This window comes from Sander lucioperca, chromosome 15 (assembly GCF_008315115.2).
Source record: "Sander lucioperca isolate FBNREF2018 chromosome 15, SLUC_FBN_1.2, whole genome shotgun sequence".
NCBI lineage: Eukaryota > Metazoa > Chordata > Actinopteri > Perciformes > Percidae > Sander > Sander lucioperca.
This window is the reverse complement of record NC_050187.1, coordinates 30764979-30788927: the sequence shown is the minus strand read 5'-3', so window position 1 is coordinate 30788927 and position 23949 is coordinate 30764979. Positions and strand designations below refer to the sequence as shown.

At 38.7% G+C, this 23949-nt stretch overlaps 2 protein-coding genes across 3 annotated transcripts; one reads left to right on the top strand and one right to left on the bottom strand.

Annotated features, from left to right (window-relative positions):
* Window positions 1–1140: 1140 nt before the first annotated feature.
* rbm45 (RNA binding motif protein 45) lies at window positions 1141–10749 on the bottom strand. Of its 2 annotated transcripts, XM_031315988.2 has the most exons (12): window positions 10405–10749; window positions 9611–9733; window positions 9216–9342; window positions 8857–8985; window positions 8492–8557; window positions 7965–8174; window positions 7239–7368; window positions 5159–5249; window positions 3625–3782; window positions 3304–3379; window positions 2266–2404; window positions 1141–1413 (listed from the first exon to the last, which is right to left on the bottom strand). In XM_031315988.2, the coding sequence occupies exons 1-11, from the start codon at window positions 10672–10674 to the stop codon at window positions 2288–2290; spliced, it is 1497 nt and encodes a 498-aa protein (XP_031171848.1). In that variant the 5' UTR covers window positions 10675–10749; the 3' UTR covers window positions 1141–1413; window positions 2266–2287. The 2 variants fall into 2 exon arrangements, with proteins under 2 accessions (XP_031171848.1, XP_031171849.1); XM_031315989.2 differs by lacking the exon at window positions 8492–8557 and having other exon boundaries at window positions 1143–1413; window positions 10405–10747.
* Window positions 10750–13782: 3033 nt separating this feature from the next.
* On the top strand, window positions 13783–17818 carry LOC116061675 (cytochrome c). Its single transcript, XM_031315990.2, has 3 exons — window positions 13783–13925; window positions 15529–15703; window positions 16438–17818. Exons 2-3 carry the CDS (start codon window positions 15535–15537, stop codon window positions 16581–16583), a joined length of 315 nt encoding a protein of 104 aa, XP_031171850.1. The 5' UTR covers window positions 13783–13925; window positions 15529–15534; the 3' UTR covers window positions 16584–17818.
* The last annotated feature ends 6131 nt before the right edge of the window (window positions 17819–23949 follow it).

Here is a 23949-nt window from a genome sequence, read left to right as displayed (position 1 = left end):
CCCACTTGGTAATCTAGTTTTATTGCCAGTGATGTTGATATTCAGAGAATTAATTTAAACGCACTTCAATTCTAAAAATCGAAATGCTTTTTAGGGATGTTAATCGTGATGTTCCTCTTCACAAAATGATTTCATGTCTGCTGCATCATGAGGGTAATTAAAATATACAAATACATATAATTTAAGTGGCCCATATACTGTAACTATGTATCACAACTGTGACAGATTTATACCTACCAAGAGAGGCTTGTTAAGCAGCGGTTGCCAATATTCAGAACTAGACCAACTAAAGATTAAAAATAAAACATTTTAATTCCTATGTCCACAGTGCATCCTCACCCTCTTGCCCCATAGAGAATGTAACCTTTATTTGGTCTCAACTGTAAAGAATGTATATATAATTATCATTTCACAAACACTTGCTGTGTTGGATAAACTTCCCATCTTCACAATTTGTTTCCCTTTTGTATACACAACCAATTTTCCCATTGATTGTTTTTCAAATGTACATTCACTTGTCGAATACATTCAAAATGTCGGCACAAGAGAACAAATCCCATTGATTTAACGTAGCATGTCTATACTTGATTTTTATTTCACCACTATTCTGAAGAATAACATTTATTTAGCAAAGGAAGAACATGAAATAAATCCAACAAGAGATAAGAGTAAAACAGGAACAATTTCGGACAACAGAGAAATAAAATATTCAAACCGTTAATTAATTGTCCAGTTATTCATCAGGCAGCTACAGAAGAGACGAGCCAGGCTGAATGGTGTGTTCAACTGATTTTTATTTTTTACTGACACAAAAACAAAGTCACAGTAAACACCTTTGTACTAAGCTCAACATGGGGTGACATACCATAAGAGAAAAAAGGAAGGACCAGATCACAAAAAAACAACATCTAGATCCAGCATAACAAATCCTGTTGTTTTAGCTTCCCATCTACAGTTTTTCCCCTGAATAAAATGCTGCTAACCACCTGAACTACAATGAGACTGGAGTTATTTTTATATCTTTAAAAACTGAAATTAAGTGTTTATTCGGTAGTCTGTTGATAAATCATGGTGTGCTACTGCTGTAGTTGTACATTACTTAGTCCAGCTGACAAAAGCATCGGCACGGTTGAAATGATCTACTGTACTTAAAAAAAAATATTTAAAAAAAAAAAAAGCATAAAAAGCATGAAGCTTACCACAAACGGCACACACCGTGTACGTTGTTGCTGCTTGCAGACTGTATAGGATTAAGACTCTGCTTTAGTAGTGGATGCTAGCGTTTACTCGTTTTATCAGTGAGAGTCAGACAGGTCTCAAAAGGGTCGTGTCAAGAGGTCGAGAGAAGGGCTTGATGTCGGTCGGTCGGTCGGTCGGTCAGGTCAGGTGTCATTGTGTCATGACAACAGTCGCCTAGGGAACAAGAAGCTGCAGTGTTATTCACAGGAAGAGAAACAGCTCACCTGTCATCAGAAACTAAAAACAGTTTTTACAGAAGAGTTTGGAGGAGCGCAAGCGGAAGAAGCTCTCGCAGAGTGCGTGCTCCATTCCTGATGCCAAATTACACTCGGACTGGTCGTTGATGTTAAGACCGTCTTTACTAGGTGGTCAGTTACCAAGTCCATCTGAAGCATATGACACTGCAGCTATTAAAAAAGATGTGTGACTTCATGTTTTCCTAGGCAGGATTGGTAGTACCTTTTTCTGCTCTGTGTAGCTTTCACAAACCATGTGTACAAAACATGACGCAAATGGTTCACAGTGAACTGAAATGCACACCTGCACTTTTTTTCTGCTGCCTATCTATCTATCTATCTATCTACCTACCTACCTACCTACCTACCTACCACTCACGGTGAGCATAACTCCTAACAATCAGAGCTCTGTTACAAGTCTACTTATGCCCTGTCTTTTGTTGTCTGTCCTGTTCCTTGTCTGTCTTAAATGCTCTACTTTAAGTAGTAATTGCACTTTATGTATAGTCTATAATGTGTGTGCACTAAATGTAGCCTCTCGAATGTCGCTTGTATATAATGTTTTTATATAATGTCGTTTTTATATATTTTAAATGTGTAACACCACTTGATCCATGGTGAAACGTTGTTTGGTTTCACTATATACAGAGTATATGGTTAAAATGACAATAAAACCCACTTGACTTGACAGGTCTTACACAGAATACATTTAAGGTATAATACATTGTTCCCACCCAGTTGTTTGGTTATTCATAGGGGTGTTCCCTGCAGCAGAAAGCGTGCCACTTACCGTTCATTTCGTTCACGTGGTCCTAGTAGGTGCGAGGACGTTTATGAGATTCCTCTCTGGGAGGATCAGCCAGCATCACCTTCATCTTTACTCCATTGACGACCCGACCGTGGAGCGCTGCCAAGGCATCGTCTGCACACTGAGAGAGAGAGACAGACACAAGGCTTATGTCTTCCCCTTGTCCATTTGTCTACATCTATTCATCCATCTTTATTTCCATGAATCGCTTCCTCCAGACTGTATTTATCAACCGTTTTACTAAACCTCCGTCCCTGTTGCTATGCTAACATCAAATGCTACCCATCCCCCCCCCCCAATGTTAAAACCATTCTAGCAACTGGTTACGGCAATAAAAAGAACTTTAAATTTGAAATAAACTATTAATCCAACACACATAATCCTAGGAAAATCACCACCTGAGCTAAAACAAGAGACAGACCAGTATCTATGTAGAATTTTCAGAATTGTAGCCATGAAGCAGATAACAAGAAACTGGCTGAAACCATTAATACCAACAGTCCAGAGATGGAAAGAAACAATGCATGCAACTTCAGAAATGAAGAATTTGAGTATGAAAGACACTGGGCTAAATGAATACAATATAAAGCCAAGTCCTATGTTTCTTAGGTAAAGGGTTGGGAGTATATGCATATATTGTATGTGTGTATGTATGATTAGAAGTGTATAGGGGTCCAGATGTATGTGTATTATACATAGATATATTTCCTTACTTTTTTATTTCCATTTTTCTTTGGCTATGAGGATTATTATTATTATTATTATTATTATTATTATTATTATTATTATTATTATTATTATTATTATTTACTACTACTACTACTACATAGATATGTACATACATATCCAAAAAAGGACACGATAATGGTACTGCTTTGTACAGTAATGGATTGTTAATTAAGTGAAGGAATTGCAATAAAAGTATATATAAAAAAATAAAAATAAAAAAAACTACCCATTTTTCTGAATGTTATGTGTCATTTTTTCAAGAGTTTATCCTCAATCAGTTCAGAGTCTCACCTGTTTATCTGCATACTTCATGTATCCAACCTTCCTCCCAGGAACCAAATGGACCTCAATCAGGGAACCAAAGCGACTACAGGGAGACAGGAACATTTGTTAATGCCGATTGTCTGGAGCATCATTTTGATAGCGACATTACACGGCCATTTAGGAACATTTAGCTCGATGCTTTCATCCACACTCATTTGCAGCGACTGAGCTTAGAGTTGTGGGCAATTGAACCTTTGACCTTCTGGCTTATGGACCATTATTTCCACCAGAAGCACACTGCACTGTTAGAATTAAGTTAAAGTATGAGTCAATGAATGGGACATTTACCAGAAAACGTCCTCCAGCACATCTGGGGGCAGCGGGGCGGGGCTGAAGACAACAAACAAGCGCTCCTTTGCCTTGCTGTCGGGTGGAGCGAGCTTCTTCAGAGGGGGCAGGTTGACGTCTGTCTGAACCCGGGGCATCGGGGCGACAGCAGGGTAGCTCTGGAGGATACCGGCAAACACACCCAGGATCAGCAAGTCAACTTAAACATGGTTTATTTTTTACACCTAACTGTGTTAGGTTAAAAGGTCCAATGTGTTGGAATTTCTCCCATCTAGCGTTGAGATCACACATCGTAGTCAACTCTCTTGCGCCACGCAGTTCAAAGTACATATTACAGCTACGGTAGCCTTCACGCTTCAAAAAGCCGGTCTCGTGCTCTTTTCAATATTTTTTTTCCTCGGCGAAGAAGAAGACTCCTGTTCCTGAAATTTGGATTTTGAATACGTGTGGTCCTCCATGTTTCCTTCTTCAAACTTGCCGGGAAACTACGATACCGATTAGCAGCACCTGGGAGTTTATCATGTGACAGCGAAAACGCGAAAGGCGGAGCAGGCAGACGCACACACACACACACAAACGTATTTCAAGATGGCGCATGAATATGGAGCAAATACCTCACTTCATGCAAATGTAAAATTTCAAGCCAATAGGAATACTTGGAATTGACGGTGGAGGTAAATATTCATGAAAAAGGACAAGTTTGTGAACGGGCAACACAGATTTTGAGAATGAACTAAACATGTTACACACTGGACCTTAAAGTGTGTTAAATCTTGTGTGATTACAAACTTTTATTTCATTCATTATTTGACCTGTAAAATGCTACTGGTAGCAGAGGAGGCCTGGAGGGATAATTACCAGAAACAGTCATTAACCTCAAGTTGTTATATAGAGGGAGAGTTGTTTTCTACGATACATTAAATGTAGTCTCTATAATGTGACACCACAGCAAGAACAATTACTAAAAACGATGCAGTAGTTTTCCAGATGATTACTTTATCATAAATCTGACTGATATTCTGCTGCAATAGTTTGTCTAAGTCTTTTTGCAGATGAAGAAAGTTGCACATGCAGTATTTTTTTTTTTATCTCTACAGCACTGGTTCAATAATGTCTAAAATTAAAGACATTTCCTTTTCATTAATAAAAAAAAAAAAAAGAAGTCTTAAAAGAACTTATGAGTTAAAGCTGCAGTTGGTAGAATGTGCAAAACGCCAGAATTTGAAGTAAAGTAAGTCCTTTTCCTGCAGCTCTCCCCTCTCGTCGCACGGGCAATGCATGTGCAGAACAGCCAATGGGAACGCTCTCTTTCTGAAATGACCTGTGATTGGCCAAAGTCTCCGTCACGGGCTGGATTATCTAACGCCAGACAACAGAGCCAAGAGGAGGTGCAGAAGTCTAGTTTTCTCTCAGACCAGCCAGTTAAAATATGCTGAAGGATGACAGACACAATGGCGCCTACCACAGCCTTAATATAATCCATGATTAATTACAGGGTGATTTTGTAAATCAGGCATTGATTTTATGTACTTACAGGTTTCATTGCTTGGCTGGAAGAATGTCCGTTCCACGCTGCAGACATCATCTGGGTTGCAACAAACTGCATGGCCATCCGACCTACAGGACTACACACGAAAACAATTGCGCATGCTGTTTCAAGCAGATGTTCAATGATTCATGCTTAACTTCACCTACCGATGAAGTTGTGTGGCCAAAATTACTTACAGCTAGGCTCCATACAGAGATAAATGAAGACGCTCCCTTACGCCTATCACATTTCTGGTGACTACAACACTAGTAATGGACACATGCCAGGGAAATAAAAAAATACTTTGTATTAGAGCTGGGCAATACATTGATATCGTGATATGAGACTAGATATCGTCTTAGATTTTGGATATCGTAATATGACATAAGCGTTTGTCTTTTCCTGGTTTTAAAGGCTGCATTACAGTAAAGTGATGTACTTTTCTGAACACACCAGACTGTTGTAACTGTAATTTGCCCTTACCCACTTAGTCATTATATCCACATTACTGATGATTATTTATCAAAAATCTCATTGTGTAAATATTTTGTGAAAGCACCAATAGTCAACACTACAATATCGTTGCGGCAGGGCGAGGCGATATGGAGAAAATCAAATATCACGATATTTTCGACCTCGATATCGATACCGCAACGATATTGTAGTGTTGGCTATTGGTGCTTTCACAAAATATTTACACAATGACAGTTTTGATAAATAATCATCAGTAATGTGGATATAATGTCTAAGTGGGTAAAGGCAAATAATAGAAAAGCTAGAACAGTCTGGTGTGTTCAGAAAAGTACATCACTTTACTGTAATGCAGCCTTTAAAACCAGGAAAAGACAACATTTATGTCATATTACGATATTACGATATCCAAAATCTAAGACGATATCTAGTCTCATATCACGATATCGATATAACAGATATATTGCCCAGCTCTACGTTGCGGTATCGATATCGAGGTATTTGGTCAAAAATATCAGGATATTTGTTTTTCTCCATATGGACCAGCCCTACTTTGTATCCTTATTTTGGGTCTCCACAATTATTTGTATGGTAATTTTAAACCTTATCGTGTACTTTAACTCAACATTTGTCTTGCACACTTGCAAATATGAACTCAATTTGCCATTTTCCTGACCCCATCCAGACCAGCTTCATGCCCGTGCTGCTTTCTAAACGTGTGGTGGTTTTTTTGTTAGCACAATGGTTATCGTGGGGGTTTTCCTCTACGTCGTAACTGTGTGGTGCCCACAACTTTTACTTCTTCAGACTACGTACTTTGTTGTTTACTATATAAAGACGCTTGCTCCTGGAAAACAACTACCCGATCACTGTGGCCCACGGGGCAACATGACATCATGACTTTGCATAAACATGCACGCCACTTTCCTAAAGCCAAGAGGCGTGTTATCTATACGCATTTTTCAGCTGTCCGCGTGTATGTGTACATTGTATACAGCTGACTGCAGTCTGCAACGTCTTTCTAAAGCCACGTGGCGTGTGGGGGTTGGGTTGAAAAGAAGAAACGGTTGGGATTAGGAAAAGAACAAACATGGAAAGGAAACATCACACGAGGGACACAAAGGAAACGCCACATGCAGGACGCGATTCCCGCTCTCCTGTGTGAAGGTCCTGTGTTTTACCCATCCACCAATTCACACGCAATCGCAAGGTAATGTAAGTCAATGGAGGCCAAACGGCATTGATAAACACACAAAATAGCGAGTATGCGTCTTTATAACACGCAAATCATGGCATATGAATTAGCGTGTCATACATACACCACTTCATGAGATAACTATAATAATAATAATAATAATAATAATAATAATAATAATAATAATAAAATTCACCCATGAATATTTGACAACAAATAAAACGTGACCAAGAAGACATGCAGAGGTTACTGTTAATCATCAGTGGCATTTTGGTCCCAATATTTTAAATGAATATATTAACTTCAAAAAGGACATTTCTGCTTCACACCTCCATTAACGTCTGACTTATTCTGCAGAGAAATGGTCATGGTATTCTGTGTGTACGAGGTATAGACATGCGCGTGTGTGCGAGTGTGTACCTGCTGCGGTCCTCTCCGTCGTCAACAAAATTGACTGCCAGTCTGTTGCCAGGTGGATATTCAAAGCCATTCAGCTTTTCCTTGGCGTAAACAGCTGATCCCAGATTGGCGTAGCGAATCAAAGCATGACCTGCAGCCGACAGGACAACTTAAGTTAAATAAACAGACTTAATGGCTGGAACACGTCAACATTCACAGACTGCATGAGTTACAAACTACAGCAAACTAACTTTACTTTTAAAATACTTCAGTGTGTCCAAATTAATTTGTTGACCTGTCAGGACGATGTATTTAAGCTATGACGTGGTAGGGATTAATCAAAGAACACTTAGTTGATCGTAGGCGACCAATGGACAGTTAATAAATGACTATTGATAATCGATTCTTGAGTCACCTATAAAGCCAATTCCTGTTTTTCAAATATGAGGATTTACTCCTTTCATTCATTTTATAAATCACAAATGTTAATACCTTTTGGTTTATGTCTGTTAATCAGACTAAGAAAACAAATATAAGATTAAAAACGTGTAACCGTTATTGACTCTCAAAGGAGGGTATGATGCAATTTTATCATGCTGGATGCTTAAGTGGCATCACATCAAATACAAAACCACAGTCACATAAGTGAACTCTCTCTCAAAGACACCTTCATTTTGCTTTGATTCCAATGTACAGTATTATAGTGGCCAAATGAATAAAGCCCATGCGTTGGATTCAGTCACAAACCTTTGCTCAACCCATAAGAGTCTCTCTGCAGCTCACAGTATTCCATGCCAGGAATGATGTCAAAGAGAGAGAAAATCTGCTCCTGGGTAAGTGCGGCCCGTGTTGACATCATCAGGCACCGTGTGAAGTCCCCAGAGCGGTCCCCCAAGCGGTCCCCCGAGCGGTCCCCAGAGCGGTAGTCCATATTGACCGAGTAGTTGCCAGGGTCAGCTGTAGAGGAACGAGGGACACCAGGGTCAATAACGGGACAGATGCAACTGCAGTAAGTGATTCCCAAATGTATTTACATTAAAAGACCTTCAAGAAGATGCATTACTTAATCCTCCATGTCCCTGTGGGACATAAGGCCACAATGAGCTCCCTAAATAACTCAGAACTCACTTGAACCTAAACTCATCAGCTTCTTGGATTTGTATTTTGGCACTAATGACTTTCATTTCTAGTTGTTCATTCTTGATTTCACCAACAGAGTGTCTTAAGCCATTTTTAAAGAACATTTGTAGCCTGCATTGTTTATATCCGTTTACTTGCTAGCCGTCTTCTTCCCTGCCTTTGCTGCTGCTTTGCTGAGTTTCTGGAGACATTACCGCCACCTGTAGATCAGTGGAATTATGTGAAATGATTGGCAGGAAAAAGGGGACCCCATCATAAAAACATAGATAGCTCCACAGTGATGCACTGTGGTAAAAAAAATAAAAATAAAAAGAACCCCACCAGGGTCCCCCCGAAGTGTCATTAAGTATGTCATCTGACAGCAGACACAAAATACAGGATTCAGTGCTGTGTCTCATGTCTGACTGACTTAACTGCTGGTCATGGGCTTGAAAGAACTATAAATTTACTAACCCCTAAGCCAAAAAATACTGAATTGGGTTGGAAAACAACGGCTTACCCATAGGGAAGGCATACGGGTTCATGGAGTCAGCGGCACCGCCCGCGTAATCACCTCTGGGCGCTCCCCCGGAGTAGTCTTCTGATGCCGTCGTCTTGGTGCGAGGTTCAGCCAGGATTGCCCTGTAAGCTAACAAAACCCATCATCATCAATGCCACCATTCTTTAAGACAAAAATATCCACAGCAGTTCACAAAGTGTTAACAGTGAGAAGCTAGTATGGCTGGAAACACACTATATTTTGTTAACTGTATGGTATTAAATTATTTATGAGATGTAGAAATGTAAAAAATGAAGTCTCCCAGTACTTTTTCATGCAGCTACGTCTACCACCAGTAAAATATTTTGACACCATCTTACTTTTGTCACAGTTCTCTATGGCGACAGCTGCTTGAGAGGGTTTGTAGTATCTCACGTAGCCCAGTCCTTTACTTTCGCCTGTAGCCTTATTCTTGATGATCACGCAATATTCAATATCACCATACTCCTGAACGAGAGACAGACAGACAAATAGATTTGTGTTCATTTTGCCATATTCGACATGTGGAAATTATTTAAATTTTTTATTTACATATAAGGCAGCAAGAGACGGCAGTTATAGCAAATATTTTAAAAAAGGTGTAGGCATATTTCAGAGAGCCTAAAATGAAAATGTATACTTTTATAAAATCACGTTAAATTGTAGTCATAGTTGTATTTTACATACAGGCAATAGTAAAGACAGGAAAAAAAGAAGAAATGGGTGTAGTAGTTACTTTAAATGTGTCTTTAAGATCCTCCTCCGAGAAGGTTTTGGGGATCATGACAAAGATCCTGGTCAGCTCCTCATCCTCAACGTCTCTGTGTCTCGTTGAAGACCGTGACTGGGCAATAAACACCTTCACAACCAACCAGAGAAATAAAGGAAACGATTAGTAATTGTTTGGTTACAACTGCAGCCTGATAGTAAGTATTTCATCGATAGTGAAAAATGTCTGAAAAGATCTGAAAAATAAATATTTGTACCATAATATTAATATTAATTGTTGGTTTGTTTTAAATTGGTAGTGAAAAAAATATCGTTTGGGAACAGGTGTTGTATCGAACATTGTTGATGTTGGGTATCGTTCAAAAATCGATACCGGTGTTGAACAGAACTCTGTTTCCCCGTCGAGTTCTGTTCCTTCGGAGGCTGCAGCACCTGAAATGGGACATAACCTAGCTAAACCAAACCCTAACCAACTACGGAGGGGGCGCTATGCATCACGGTATCCTAACAGGTGTTGCGTCGAAGTTGTCCCCCATTTCGAATAGTGAACGTGAAGCGCCCCTCTGTATATTTAACGTTATAGTTTCAGGTAGGGGAAACGGATAAATTGAGTTCTATACAATACACCGGTATCGATTTTTTTTAACAATGTAACGTTAACGTAGCTAGCTAATTTAACACTTGCTAACGTTAGCTAATTAGCACACTAGCAAGCTAACATTGGTTACAAAATTACAAAATATATACGGAAAATTGCGTTGCTTCTGTCACTTAAGATCCGCGCATAACCGTTAACGTTACCTTGATGGGTTTAGTCCCTTCCATCAGCACTTTGCCGTGCATTTCCTCCATTGCCAGACAGGCCTGCGACGACTTGGCGAACTTCACATAACAGATTCCTTTGGACTCCTTTGTCTGCTTATCTTTGACGACCCAAATCCCATGAATGTCCCCGAACACACAGAAACTTTCCCGAAGCTCATCTTCGGTTATGGACCGACTTGTGACCACGAAAAGCCGGCTGTTGGGAGGGTCGTCGAGGTTTTCGGTTTGTTTCGGGTATTCCTCCATATTTGCTTCCCGACTGTATCACTAGTTGCCGTTTGTGCTGCCTTCAAGTCCTCCTCGGAAATATCCAATATCCTGCCCCTTCTTCTTCTTTATGATTTATTGGCGGTTTGCAAACCAATTTAAAGGTGCATTATCGCTTCCAACTGGACTGGAGTGTGAACGAGAGCTAAATGCAGAAAAATAAATAAAAGATAAACAAAATAGAAAGAAAGAAACTAGATTATTTTTACCAAATCAAATTTCCTTAGAAACGTAATAATATTGTGATATGCCTTGCCTGCTGTTTTTCCCAAAAGCCCTGACAGTGAAAAGTTGTGGTGGTTTAGGGCTAACCCTAAGGTGGTCTCTCTGGGTATCCCTTGCAATGTATTAGTATGTGTTCAACAGTTTATGGCTGGTTACAGTACGCTATGAGCATTTTCCAGTTGGATGTTTGCCTATTTTGTGTGATGAATAATTAAAAACTGTGGGACCAATTATTATTATTATTATTATTATTATTATTATTATTATTGGCGGGCTACATCTTTCTCTTTTTACAATTAACTTCCTACAACCACCAACCTCCTTTCACCACAGTTTCCTTGCAGTAACAAGTCAAGTTATTTCATGACAAATTAGAGATTTTGCTACGACATCACCTCCTTTAACCATTTAATCTTTAAATGTGTTGACCACGCTTCCTGGCAAAGTGAAGTAAGTAAATTGTGTAAATTCCCATAGTTTTGAAGCTGCCAGTAGAGCTGATAAGACCGCGAAGATAGTGATCGTTTACTGCCATCTACTGTACGGGAGGTTTAAAAATCACTCTCTTGTTCTCGGTTACAAAAGGACGAAAGGACGCCTCAGCAGCAGCTAGCGTTTATAACTCATGTTAAAATAACTAATACATATTTCACTTGTGTAGGCCTATCTAAACAGTGGGCCCAGTTGCATGGTATTTTACAGAAAGTTACGGGAAAGACAAATAGTCATACAGTACTATGATGATAAAGTAGTATCCTGTATGTCTGTGTGAACAAAAATACATTATGAATGGACTATATAAAACTATACAGGTAGCCTATATTACGTCATTGACCCACGTAACATATAGGCCTGCATTACACAGTCAGCTGATGATATGGCGTCAGAGGCTTGTGACTTGTTTGTGAGGTAGGGGTGAGGGTCTCAGGACTGATCTATATCTGTGCCACCATATGGTGTGTGTGTGTGTGTGTGTGTGTGTGTGTGTGTGTGTGTGTGTGTGTGTGTGTGTGTGTGTGTGTACGTGCGTGCGTGCTTGTGCGCGCGTGTGTGTGTGTGTGAGACCTTTTTGCAGACACAGATTATAATGGATTTATTGTGGCTGTTGCACATATTTAAATTAATTCTTACAGTCTCAGCCTTTTCTTATATTTCTTTCTAGCTAAGTGAATTTTGCCAACCATCTGCAACTGCATGATGCAAATTGACAGTGAAAGTGTTTAAAGCACAGTCTGTAGTCTACCCTACAGCACCAGAATCATTATACATAGCCTACAGGTTAAGAGTTATGAAGACAAATCTCCCTAAGTCACTCCAGTTGAACTCTTACACCAGATTAGATAGATAGATAGATAGATAGATAGATAGATAGATAGATAGATAGATAGATAGATAGATAGATAGATAGATAGATACTTTATTGATCCCCAAGGGGAAATTCGAGGAAGATTAAAAACTATATTGGAACTAGGGCTGGGTTAAAATAATAAATTCTCCAATTAAAAACAATCTTTGTTTGAATGATCTATTGATGAATATATTCCTGAAATCTACCTTTTAATGTGTGCCTTTTCATCATAGAAAAGTACTTTAAACAAACTTGTTGGGGGTCAGTTCTTAATGTAAACATTAACCTAGGGCATATATATATATATATATATATATATATATATATATATATATATATATATATATATATATATATATATATATACATAGCCTTTATGAGGATTGCTTCTTGCTTTGCTACAATTTACAGCAAGTTCTCTAATTGATATTGAACCAGGAGTGTAATCTACTATTTGGGACCTTGTGAATAGGAATCGAATCGATTTGGGAAATCCTTGTCGATACCATTGGGGACTGTGAGATTGTGACTCCTAACTGTCTTTCTTTTGTCTGAGGAGGGTTTCCCCCAAAATAAAAGTTTAGCCCGGTCAGTCACAGACTGATGGCAGCATTAATGTAGAGCCCCAATAGTTTCTGTGATGACAGAATCATGGACGGAATCGCGATTTAAAAACGCTATAAGACAGATTCCATTGGGCCCTCCATTAAGTCAGTGCTAAAAGCTATTTGAAAATATGACTAAGTTTTAGTTTCCAACCGAGCCACCCCACCGTAATGCTTATGTCTTTTATAGTGAAGAACTTTGTGAAGTCTGCTCTAGAGAGGTGCTTTATGTATGTACTTTTACCTACTATTTCTATATTAGTACTATAAAAAAATGTTGGTGATATAGTTTAAAATGTCTCCTCCGCCTTTTAAAAGGTCAGTTAAAGGTAAGTGCTACAGTTTTCCGTTTGAAGTTATGTTACGTGAAATGTGAATTAATAAATGAATGTCACAACTCATTCTATTCATATTAGCCTAAATATAATTTATCCACCCCTAAAATAGCTTAAATGAAAGCATATGAAAGCACCAACATCTATATCCATTTGTTTTCTCTCAAATAAACCAAACATATTAGGATATTTCCCATACCCAAACTAAAATGACAGATACTTCAGTTTGTCCATAATCAAAGTAAATATATTGACATTTGAATGCATATAGGCCTACTATACTGTATCTCCTTATAAGGCTACTCCACCAGGTACCTTTTTCTCCACAATGGTAAAACGATACGTGGGGAGCAATACCAAAACACATTTATCGCTTCCTTCTTTGTCTAATATTTTACCAGACCAGTGACGATTCGGCAACATGATATTTAAAATTTGTATTATGACTGTTTAATCAGTGTGTATTTCAGCCTCGTGTCCCCAAAACCAAACGATTTTCAAATACATTTTAAGATATAAAGTCGGGTAAGGAGGAAACCTCCGTTTGTACAAATGGAACTGGCCGGATTTACCACGTCAGGATTACGCCCGACACGTGATTGAATGATGACGTCAAAAGCCGGTGCCTCTATATTGAAGTGACCTTCTTTGCGACCGCCAGAAATCACTCACCGGCCGAGAGAAGCATTTTGTAATCCAGCATATTTTAAACAAAAGGTAAATGTGTGTACTTTATATTAAGCTGTTGGGTTTGATATTTTTTTTATATTTGTAATCATGCTAAAGCGCAACAAGAGATGCTGGGCGATTTAGCCCTAAAGGAAGGGTTAACTTCATCAACCTAACGTTAGCCCTTTATTCAAGAGGAATGCGGATATTTAATATTGGCTTGAACTAGCTAGCTATCGTTGGAAATGCGTTTATTTATGCTCGTTCGTGTTGTTTCCTGGAGTCGGTAAAGGTGTAACGTTTGGTAATACCGCAGTGGATATCCGGACGCTGACTTTGAAGCACCCTTTACAGCCTGGATGGGTGACACATCCCCCGGCTATGCGGCTAACCTTACTAGCATGCTAGCCAGGGCAAGCTAACGTTACCTTTTTATAGCTTAGTTAACTTTTTAACGTTAGGTGGTCCCTGACTAAAACATGTGTGAGTTAGTACCACTTTAGCAGTCTGTGGATGGAAGCTGCTTTCACTTTTCGCTGTAATGTCCTTGATGGAAAGGATGTGCAGTGTGGTCCACCATGTTAGAGAATGTCTGGGCTCTGGTACCTATTGCTAACTTTACCTTCTCTTTTATTTCAAAGGTACAAGGTCTTGTATGGCCTATGGACCATACCGCTAGATGTCAGATGTCAGTCATGTTAGCTGACCGCACTGTCGATAAGTCTGATTTGTAACACGTTAGTTTATCTATTTCCAATGTATGTTGTAAATGGCTTTTGGATCCAAGCTTTTCCAAGCAGTTGACAGTCTTGTTCTCGCTGCGGGTGTTATCCCGGGTCACGTTAGTACAGCCAAACCGGTGTAACGTTAGCGTGTTTGCCCCCTTTTGTAAAATGTCCCTGTGACATTCAAGCCTTTATTTTGGAAATAATAAACATTTTTTAACGAGGTTTATTAGCTAGTTATACATGCACTGTAAAGCATTTCTCGTCAGCAAGTTGGTTTGAGGCCAAAAAGGAAAGGGAAACACATATTGGCATGACACCGGTTACGTCTTCTGCCACAGTGTCATTAACACAACTTTGGCTAAGTACATTTATGTTGGCTCCCCTCGACAAGATCGACACGTTAAAGCTAAACCCGTATAGCAGTATGCTGTTAAAACAAGCCTCCACAAGCCTGGCGGCTTTTCTTGTGAAGTAACTCATGCTGAGGTTGCCAGAGCGCGGAAGAATACGATGCTATTAACAGTGATTTAACCGGAGCGGATAGAAGCTAGGCTAACGTGTCTTTTGAAAGGTAGTTTGGTGCCATTTTGTGGGCAGGTTTCTTGTGGGATTTCCTTGAAATGACCTCGGCAGGGTGCCAGTGCACACGGGGAATGTCATGACTTGTTTGCATGCAGTATAAAGAATGCTTCAGGCTATAGTCGCTGATAAAGTTGACCCCTTAAACGACCTTCACAAGATGGCGCCCGTCAGACTTGAGCAGTGGATGAGCCTCCTCTGCCATAACCATGGTCTATGAATAGAAACTGGGCAGTTGTATTTATGGATCTAAATTCACACGCATTACTTTTTAGAATATCTCACACTATACTATGCGCCTGACTCATTTTCTTTCTGTCTGCTTTCACTTTGTGTTTCTCCAGCCGACTATGGGTGACATTGCCAAAGGAAAGAAGGCTTTCGTCCAGAAGTGTGCTCAGTGCCACACAGTAGAGGAGGGGGGGAAGCACAAGGTGGGCCCTAACCTCTGGGGTCTGTTCGGACGCAAGACTGGGCAGGCAGAGGGCTTCTCGTACACAGACGCCAACAAGAGTAAAGGTCAGTTCACTAGTGGATAAATGAGAGTTTGAATAACCCCTCTACGTTGGAAATAGATCAAGTGAAGAGGGGGTGGGGGGATTCATTGTCTGAAGTTGGCATCAAGATATTTAAAATGTTCTGTGTAATAATGGTACATAACTACAAACTGTGGAACATCTTAAAAAGGCAACTTCAACAGAGCCAGTGCAAAGCAGAGACAATTAGATGTAACGCGTCTTAACGATTCTTTTACATTTGAAAATTTACAAAATGAATAAAAGATTGTCGTTGTTTCATACATTTTAAAGTTTAAGGGCTGCTAATTATGATATCAATTAATCTCATTAACTAATAAAACATTTTCTTAATCCGTATTAAAAAAAAAAAAAAAAAGAAATCCAAGAAAGTTTAAAAATCAAAATCCAACAGCTCAAACATCAATATTCAATTTACGATGATAAAACAAAACACAGCAAATCCTCACATTTGAGAAGCTGAACCCAGAAATGTCTTGACATTTTTGATTGCCGTATGACTGAAATTATTAATCAATTATTAAAATTGTTAAGCTTTCTGTTAATAATCACTAGTAACATTAGCGGTTTCTACTTAAGGCTTTAAAAGACTGCCTGTTGGAACACTGATATCTGGTCTCTAATCCTTCGAGCCTGGAGGTCAGATCCCTTTAAGTTAGTTTTCCTGATTAAATCATTTATCCTTCTTTTAATCACTGATCATCTGTCTTTTCCCAGGTATTGTGTGGGGTGAGGACACCTTGATGGAGTACCTGGAGAACCCCAAGAAGTACATTCCTGGAACCAAAATGATCTTCGCTGGCATCAAAAAGAAGGGCGAGCGCCAGGACCTCATTGCATACCTTAAATCGGCAACATCATGAACTAGTCGTTAACATTAGAATATTTAATGCCGTCTTATTGTGTTATTATTTTTTGTTTATTTTTTGGCTTCCACATAATACGGTTTTATGTTTAGTCATTTGCAATTATGGTTAATTTATGTTGTCTAAGGTTAGAAAAGTGGCACCTCTTGTGAGTCAGTGAGTTCACAGCTCGTGTCACTTCCTCTTTTTTAAGGTCTGAGTGCAAGCAATTGTTCAAATGACCAAACATAAAACTACAGTCTGTTTTTGTTTTCTGTACTTTGACTCTAATGAGGAGAAAACAACTAATCCCATTTTCAATTTTCTAGCTGTGACAAGTCTCCTGACCTGTCCTGACCTCATTCTGTTTTTCCATGGCAACATGTGTCTGGTACGTTCTGCTAGCAGAGCCATCCGCCATCAACCTTCATTTTTAAACCTATTACTAAAAAATAAGAAGTAACCTAAAATGAGCTACATCAGAGTGAAACTGGGTGGAAGTCTTTGGATTTTTGGTGGTTAACTGGTGCTGACTCTCTTATCTACTCCCAAGCTTTCATGCCAACTGGAGTTTCCAACCCAACCTTAGAGGAGTTGACGGTGTCCATTTTTGACACTCCCTCTCATCTGTTCTTATATATTGAAGGTCAGAAACTACCACTTGCCATGAATGCTCTTTAAATTCCACTGACTGAACATTTAGTCTACTGAAACTTTAGGAAAAAAAACCTGTTGTATACAAGAACTCCTAACAGAGCTGGATCTGTTAGGTAACTGAAGCAGCCCCCCCCAAGCTCCGGCCCCGGCAGTCATCAGACGCAATACATAATGATTATAATAAGTGTGCTTACCTGCCTCATAGCTACGCATTTTGGGGTATAAATGTATGTATAGTTGCATATGAATGCTTTCAAAACCACCACCATGCTGAGATCACACCAGTGTGAAATCAGCTGGCATACAATCACCATGCCAACAATATTGTGGAGCTACTGTACTACAGTATGAAGAGAAAGTATCAAGGGCACCATCTAAAGTGAGGGAATATTTGTGTTATTTACCTGGTTTCACAGGCTGGAAAGAGTTTTTAACTTATTTTACTGTAATCTGAGAGACTGCTTCTGTAACGTGTTTTGACGGGGCTACTTGCTGTCGATGTACACAGCAAAACACTGTATGCACAATATTATAATGCTACATTGTGGACAGGATGGATAAAGGATCAATTAAAAGGAAACGTCCAGAAATGTAAATGTGACTGCTTGTCTCTTCATTGCAAGGAGTTTTATTTCTTGTTTCTGTGTAACGCTGCGAAATGGTGAAATTCAGAACCTGATGTTAAAAGTACTCGTGTTTATTTTATTAGGGGAGGGGAACAATGATACCAAATGCTAAATATGCTGAAAGAACATCAAGAAAATCACTGGTGAAATAATGTATTTGTTAAGAATGAGCACAAATGGTTGAAATCCATACATATTTAATGTAATTAAGCATTTGTTCCATTTATCTTTAACTTTTTATTAAAACCTTTCTTTAGTCATGACAAATTCTACAATCTCTCTGCAGTAGTGCTGTATTGAAGTTTTAACAGTTATTGTGGGAAAAGCTATCCTGAATGCTGAATATTCTTATTCAATATTTATATTTTAAGTCCACCTTTAAAATCACTTACAAGAAGACAATTTGTCTTTCAGAGTCTTCTCTTTTGGTCAAACCATGGTTTTTGTTGATCTTCAGACTTGCCGGTCCCAAGTCTTGCATTTTGAATATAAGATTTTTTTTTTTTTTTGTTCGTGTGGTGACACAAATCAGATCCTTTAATGACTGTTTAAACAGGACTAACGTGTTTGCCGTCCTAATTGTTTCCTGTTAGAAGGCCTGAGAGTTAGAACTTGTGATAGTGACATATTTCTGCCTCTTTGTCATGTCTCAATGCAATCGGTGCAAAGTCCATTTCATCACTTCTGGCTGACTCACCACTTTTTGCTGCTGAGCCACAACTGGTTACATACTGAGTATGTTATATAATCCTCCGCTGCCCATGAAATCTTTCTAGGAACTGAGCCAGCTGAGGGTCAGTTGAGTTCACGTCTCCCACGTCTCCCTCGATCAAAGCTCAGCTAACAGCAGAGACGTGACTGGATGTGTGTCAGTGGATCTGTCGTCAAACAATCTGTCTGCACGCTGCCTGGCTACGGCTGAGTAAAGTCAGGTGTTTGTGTTGTTAGGCTGTAAACTCGGGAAATTATATTATAAGGGTCTAGTTTGCAGAAAACTATATTAAGATAAACAAATATTGTTCCTCCTATTTATAGCCTATTCTAATAGTCAAAGAAGTACTCAAATATTTGACTTAAGTAATAGAAAAGTGCATTTTAAAATGTTAAAAATACAACAGTAGTAGCATCAGAATATTGTTATATTATAATTATCGCTGTATTACTGTGTACATATTGCAGCTGGTATATATGGGGCTAATTTAAATGTATTTATTTATATATAAATATAATTTATTGGCTGATTATTTTTTTTTTTACTATTAAATAACTAGTTATACTAACTAAAGTTATCATATAAATGTAGTGGAGTTAAAGTACAATATTTCCCTCTGAATTGTGGTGGATAAAGGAGCAGAAATGGAAATACTCAACTTAAGTACAAGTACATTACAATTGTTTATTTACTTAGTTTTTTTTAATTTATATATATATATATATATATATATATATATATATATTTTTTTTTTTTTAACCTTTATTTATCCAGGTAAGTCGATTGACAACATATTCTCATTTGCAACGACGACCTGTCACATTCACACAGTTCCACATTCATACCTGGAAGCTGCCCGGTACAACCACAGTCTGATCTGCTGGGGTTAAGGGCCTTGCTCAAGGGCACCTCAATGGTGGTAATGAGGGAGGGACAAGTGCTGCTAACCCTAACCACTGAATTTCATATACAGAAATATGTACAGAAACACAGAAACCCAAAGGACAGATTTATGGGGTGTTATGGGAGTTAGTAACACCTGGTTGTAAAAGTGGGTATTACACAAGAAATACATTTTGTGACACATCTGTAATGAAAGACAAAATAGTTTTCATAGCCGGCACAGGAGGACCTAGAGACTGTTAAGGTCACAGGCTGCAACAGGAAGTCAAAGATCAACAGGTGTCAACAGATCAAAATGAAGGTAGTATGGTGGGGCTGGAAAACAAGAAGGAACCAAGGACAGTAGAGACTAAAGGGAGGAGGACATGCTAAGGATAGATAACCTCTAAGCAACTAATATGCTTTCGTTAAATGTATTATTTTAGGATAGAATCAGATTTACAAGAGTATCCCAAACCAAACGCACAGCACATAACACAACACAACAATGCCACCTCAACCTCAGGAGAGCCATTATTGTCATAAGACAAATGATCAGATTATTAGGAAATAACCATGAAAACACTTTAAAGTAAAGTTATACCATCTGACATGGTTACAATGTATTGACTGTAAACTCGACCTTAATTAACAATACAGGTGCATCACAGGGCAAGGGTTTTGCGTTTGTGTGACCCAGATTTGATATGACATATGACAACAAAAAAGCTATTTTGAAATAGCTCTTACACTGGAGTGTTTTAAATGTTTTAGATGACCAAGCCATAACAATAAAGGCTTTTTGATTTTTCTAAAGAGAGTGCCTTGGAGTTTCCTGAGTTTTGCTATATATGATTGTCCCATCCAAAGAGCATCTCAAGCAAACAATTTGAGTCCTGGAAGCGCTCCTCTACAGATATTTTGTGAGCTCTTACACTGTGTTTGTAATTTATGGTGACATTTATAGAGAGCAACATTACAAGGCACACACGCACACGCACACGCACACACACACACACACACACACACACACACACACACACACACACACACACACACACACACACACACACACACACACACACACACACACACACACACACACACACACACACACACACACAGACAACTGTAAACAAGGGTCTCCCTTTTGAGATATAAATACAGCTGACATATGATCCAAATACATGGATGACAGGTGTGTTGTCATTTTAGTGCTGCAGTTATACATTCAGCCACTAGAGGGCACTGCTGTCCACAGAACTCGTATGTGCCGCTGTGTTTTTTCAGTGATTGCAGCACAGAGCACAGATAACACTTTGTGATATATTTACCCCTATATTTCACTAATGTGCTTGTTTGACATATATATATATATATATATATATATATATATATATATATATATATATATATATATATATATATATATAACTAACATATTTAACTACTAAAATGAGTGGTGTTTTAATTTCCAATGTTTCTTGTTTTCCTTTTCTGTTAGACTATAACTTTCAATTTAAGCTTTTCCTATTAAATGTCGTTCCTTTTAGTCCAGTCATTTTATGAAAAAAGGTTGAACAAATTGCAACAGAAGCAAACTCAACTGATTTTGTATCCTCAATATGTCCTGAGTAAGGAAAAAAAAGCCCCAAAGACAAGGGTAAGGAGAATGCAGAAGACAAAAGGTAGGTCCTGTTCCCCATCTCTGCAATAATAATTAATAAAGGCTGGTTTAAAGTACTTCTTCCTGCCTCTATGTATTAATGCTCATGGGTAGCCTAAATGGGTTCCATTCAGACCTTAACGCAAGTTTTGTACTGTTATATGTCAACAAGATTCAACAAGACATTTTCACCTGGCTATACCCAATGTTTAGATCTGTTGTGGTATTTATGCAAATTAGCACATACGTAATTAGATTATGCATTGTTTGCCCATGTTGACAAACAATTTCAAAAAACGTGTAATACATGTTTTGTTTGTCTTGATGTAAATAATCAACTCAGTAATTTTCATGGTGATATCTAAAGGTTAAAATATTTACCCTATTCACGTGAGAAAAATAATGAATAGGTGTATGAATAGGCTATATTTGGGTCTTTTTCTAAACATTCCCCTAATGGGATTCTTCGGGGCTTTTTTTTCCTTACTCATGACATATTGAGGGTACAAAATCAGTTGAGTTTGCTTCTGTTGCAATTTGTTCAAGGTTGACCCCCATTTCGGCTTAAATTGACTGGACTATTTTCTCATTTTAAATTTAAGCTTCATCATATTCCATAGACTGGGTAAACCAAGCCCGATCTGCCGGCAATTTGATTTCGAGCTTGGTCTGGTGATAGCCAGACTACATATTCCATGTTTTTCATTCTGACCTTTCATTCAAATTGCCATCTTCCAATTTCCATTTGTTATTTCAATGTCCAGGTTTCCTTTTTATTTTTCTATATTTAAATATAAAATGATTATTCTCAATAGAGTCAAAGTATTATTTATTTCCAATTTTCTCTTTCCTTTTTAATTTTACATATAGGTAAAATAATTCTTCACATATAATGAGTGATATTATAGACATATAGCCTTATAGTGATGTTAACTCTAGCAGCTGAATTCATCAGCTGTCAAAATAAAACTCCTGCCTGGCATGTTTAGACAGTTTTATTTTGGAACTAATGATGAATGAATATAATTTAATTAATTCTAAATTTGAAAAGGCTTGAGAGTCTTTTCACCCATACAGCAGGATTGTGGTGTAAACATGGCTGCCACAGATGAGGGAAGAGAGGAGAGGAAAAGAAAACCAAACATTCCTGATGTATCCAGATGACCTTACTGGGAATTCTCCCATCAGCTCCTGGTCCAAGCTGGACATTTGCCATGGGAACCATGGCAAGGCTTTCTTTTTAATCCCAGAGTGCCCCCTTTCATACAGATTTTCTCAGCAGCCAACTTTCTATCTCTTCATAGAAAGAAACGGAGTCACTCGGTCAGAAGAGGAAATATGAAGGGCCTCCAGCCAGGCATTTCTGAACTACAGAAATGCCTGGCTGGAGTAAGAGAAAAAATACAATATTACAACACTACACTGTTGTGGATCTTTTGACAGTTGACCAAAACTTCTGACATGTTGTGCACATCCATGTAGTTGCTGCATGGTGCAGGACAACATTTTTTATTCAAATAATAACAATTCAAAAACTTCTGACATGCCAGAAATCCATCCGATCATCCGAAAGCCAGACCACTGACTCCCATCAAGCACCTGCTCACCGCATCAAATGACAATCAATCTGACAGAAATTGTATCTATTTTGCTATATTTTTACATTTTTCATCATGAAATAAAATGAAATTTGTACAGCGACTGCCATGCTTTAAAGTTTTTTTCAGCCAGTGTTATGAGACATCATAATCCTGAGTTTTTGTTAAGTCTGTATTCTTTTTATCTTCTTATTTTTTTTTTTTTTATAATTTCTGGGGCATTTTAGCCTTTAATAGACAGGACAGCTGTATACAGGAAAGGGGGGAAGACCTGCAGCAAATGGCCGGCAGGTCAGACTCGAACCCCGAGCCGCTGCGTCGAGGACTGAGCCTCTGCATATGGGCACCCGCCAGGGGCGTCGGACTGGGGGGGAAAAGGGGACTGAGTACCCAGGGCCCTCATGTGAGGAGGGCCCAAAAAGATGCTGGAATGAATAGCTGTGGATGCGGGGAGGGGCTCATAGAAAATACCTTTCTACAGGGCCCAGAATTTTGTGCTACGCGCCTGGCGCCTGCTCTACCAGGTGAGCTACCCAGGCGCCCAATTCTGTTTTCTTTTTTATTCTGAAGGGTCACTCCTCATGTTTCATGTCTTAAATTACTTCCTGCCTTGTGTGTTTTTCCCGCCTCTGTAATTGCCTGCTCCGCCTTGATATGTTCCACCTGTGTTTTATCACCTTGTCTGTTCATTGTCACTGTTACCTGCCTGTTGGGATCTACTGCCTCACTTGGGCGTGTAATACCTGTAAGCCTATCTATAATCTTGTTCATTCATATAACCCTCATGTCGTCCTCAGGTCAAATATGACCCGTTTTCAAAGTTTCTATGTCAAAAATATGGGATTATTTCAACCAAATTGCCCAAAAATAACACGGATGGTTCCATACGTGAAACAGGCTGTGATTATCCATCGACATACATTTCTCTCATCTTAACTATTAGTCAAATTTCTCCATAATTTTGGTGGGTTTTTAACTCAAATATTGCGTAGCCTATACTTTAATGTGAATTAGGTTTATTGACCATTAAATTAAAAAAAAAGTCTAAAACTAGAGGTAATAGTAAGGTGGAATGAAATTGGCTAAGATGTAATAGAGAATTGGGTGATAGTTTATACTTCATGCTGCAAAAACAGACGGACAACACAAAGGTTAACCACAGAATTCATCCTGCTGCCTCCTCTAGGCTTGTCTGCATTTGGGTCCTTCCCCTGCTGCCTGCTCTCCATTATATTGCACCAAC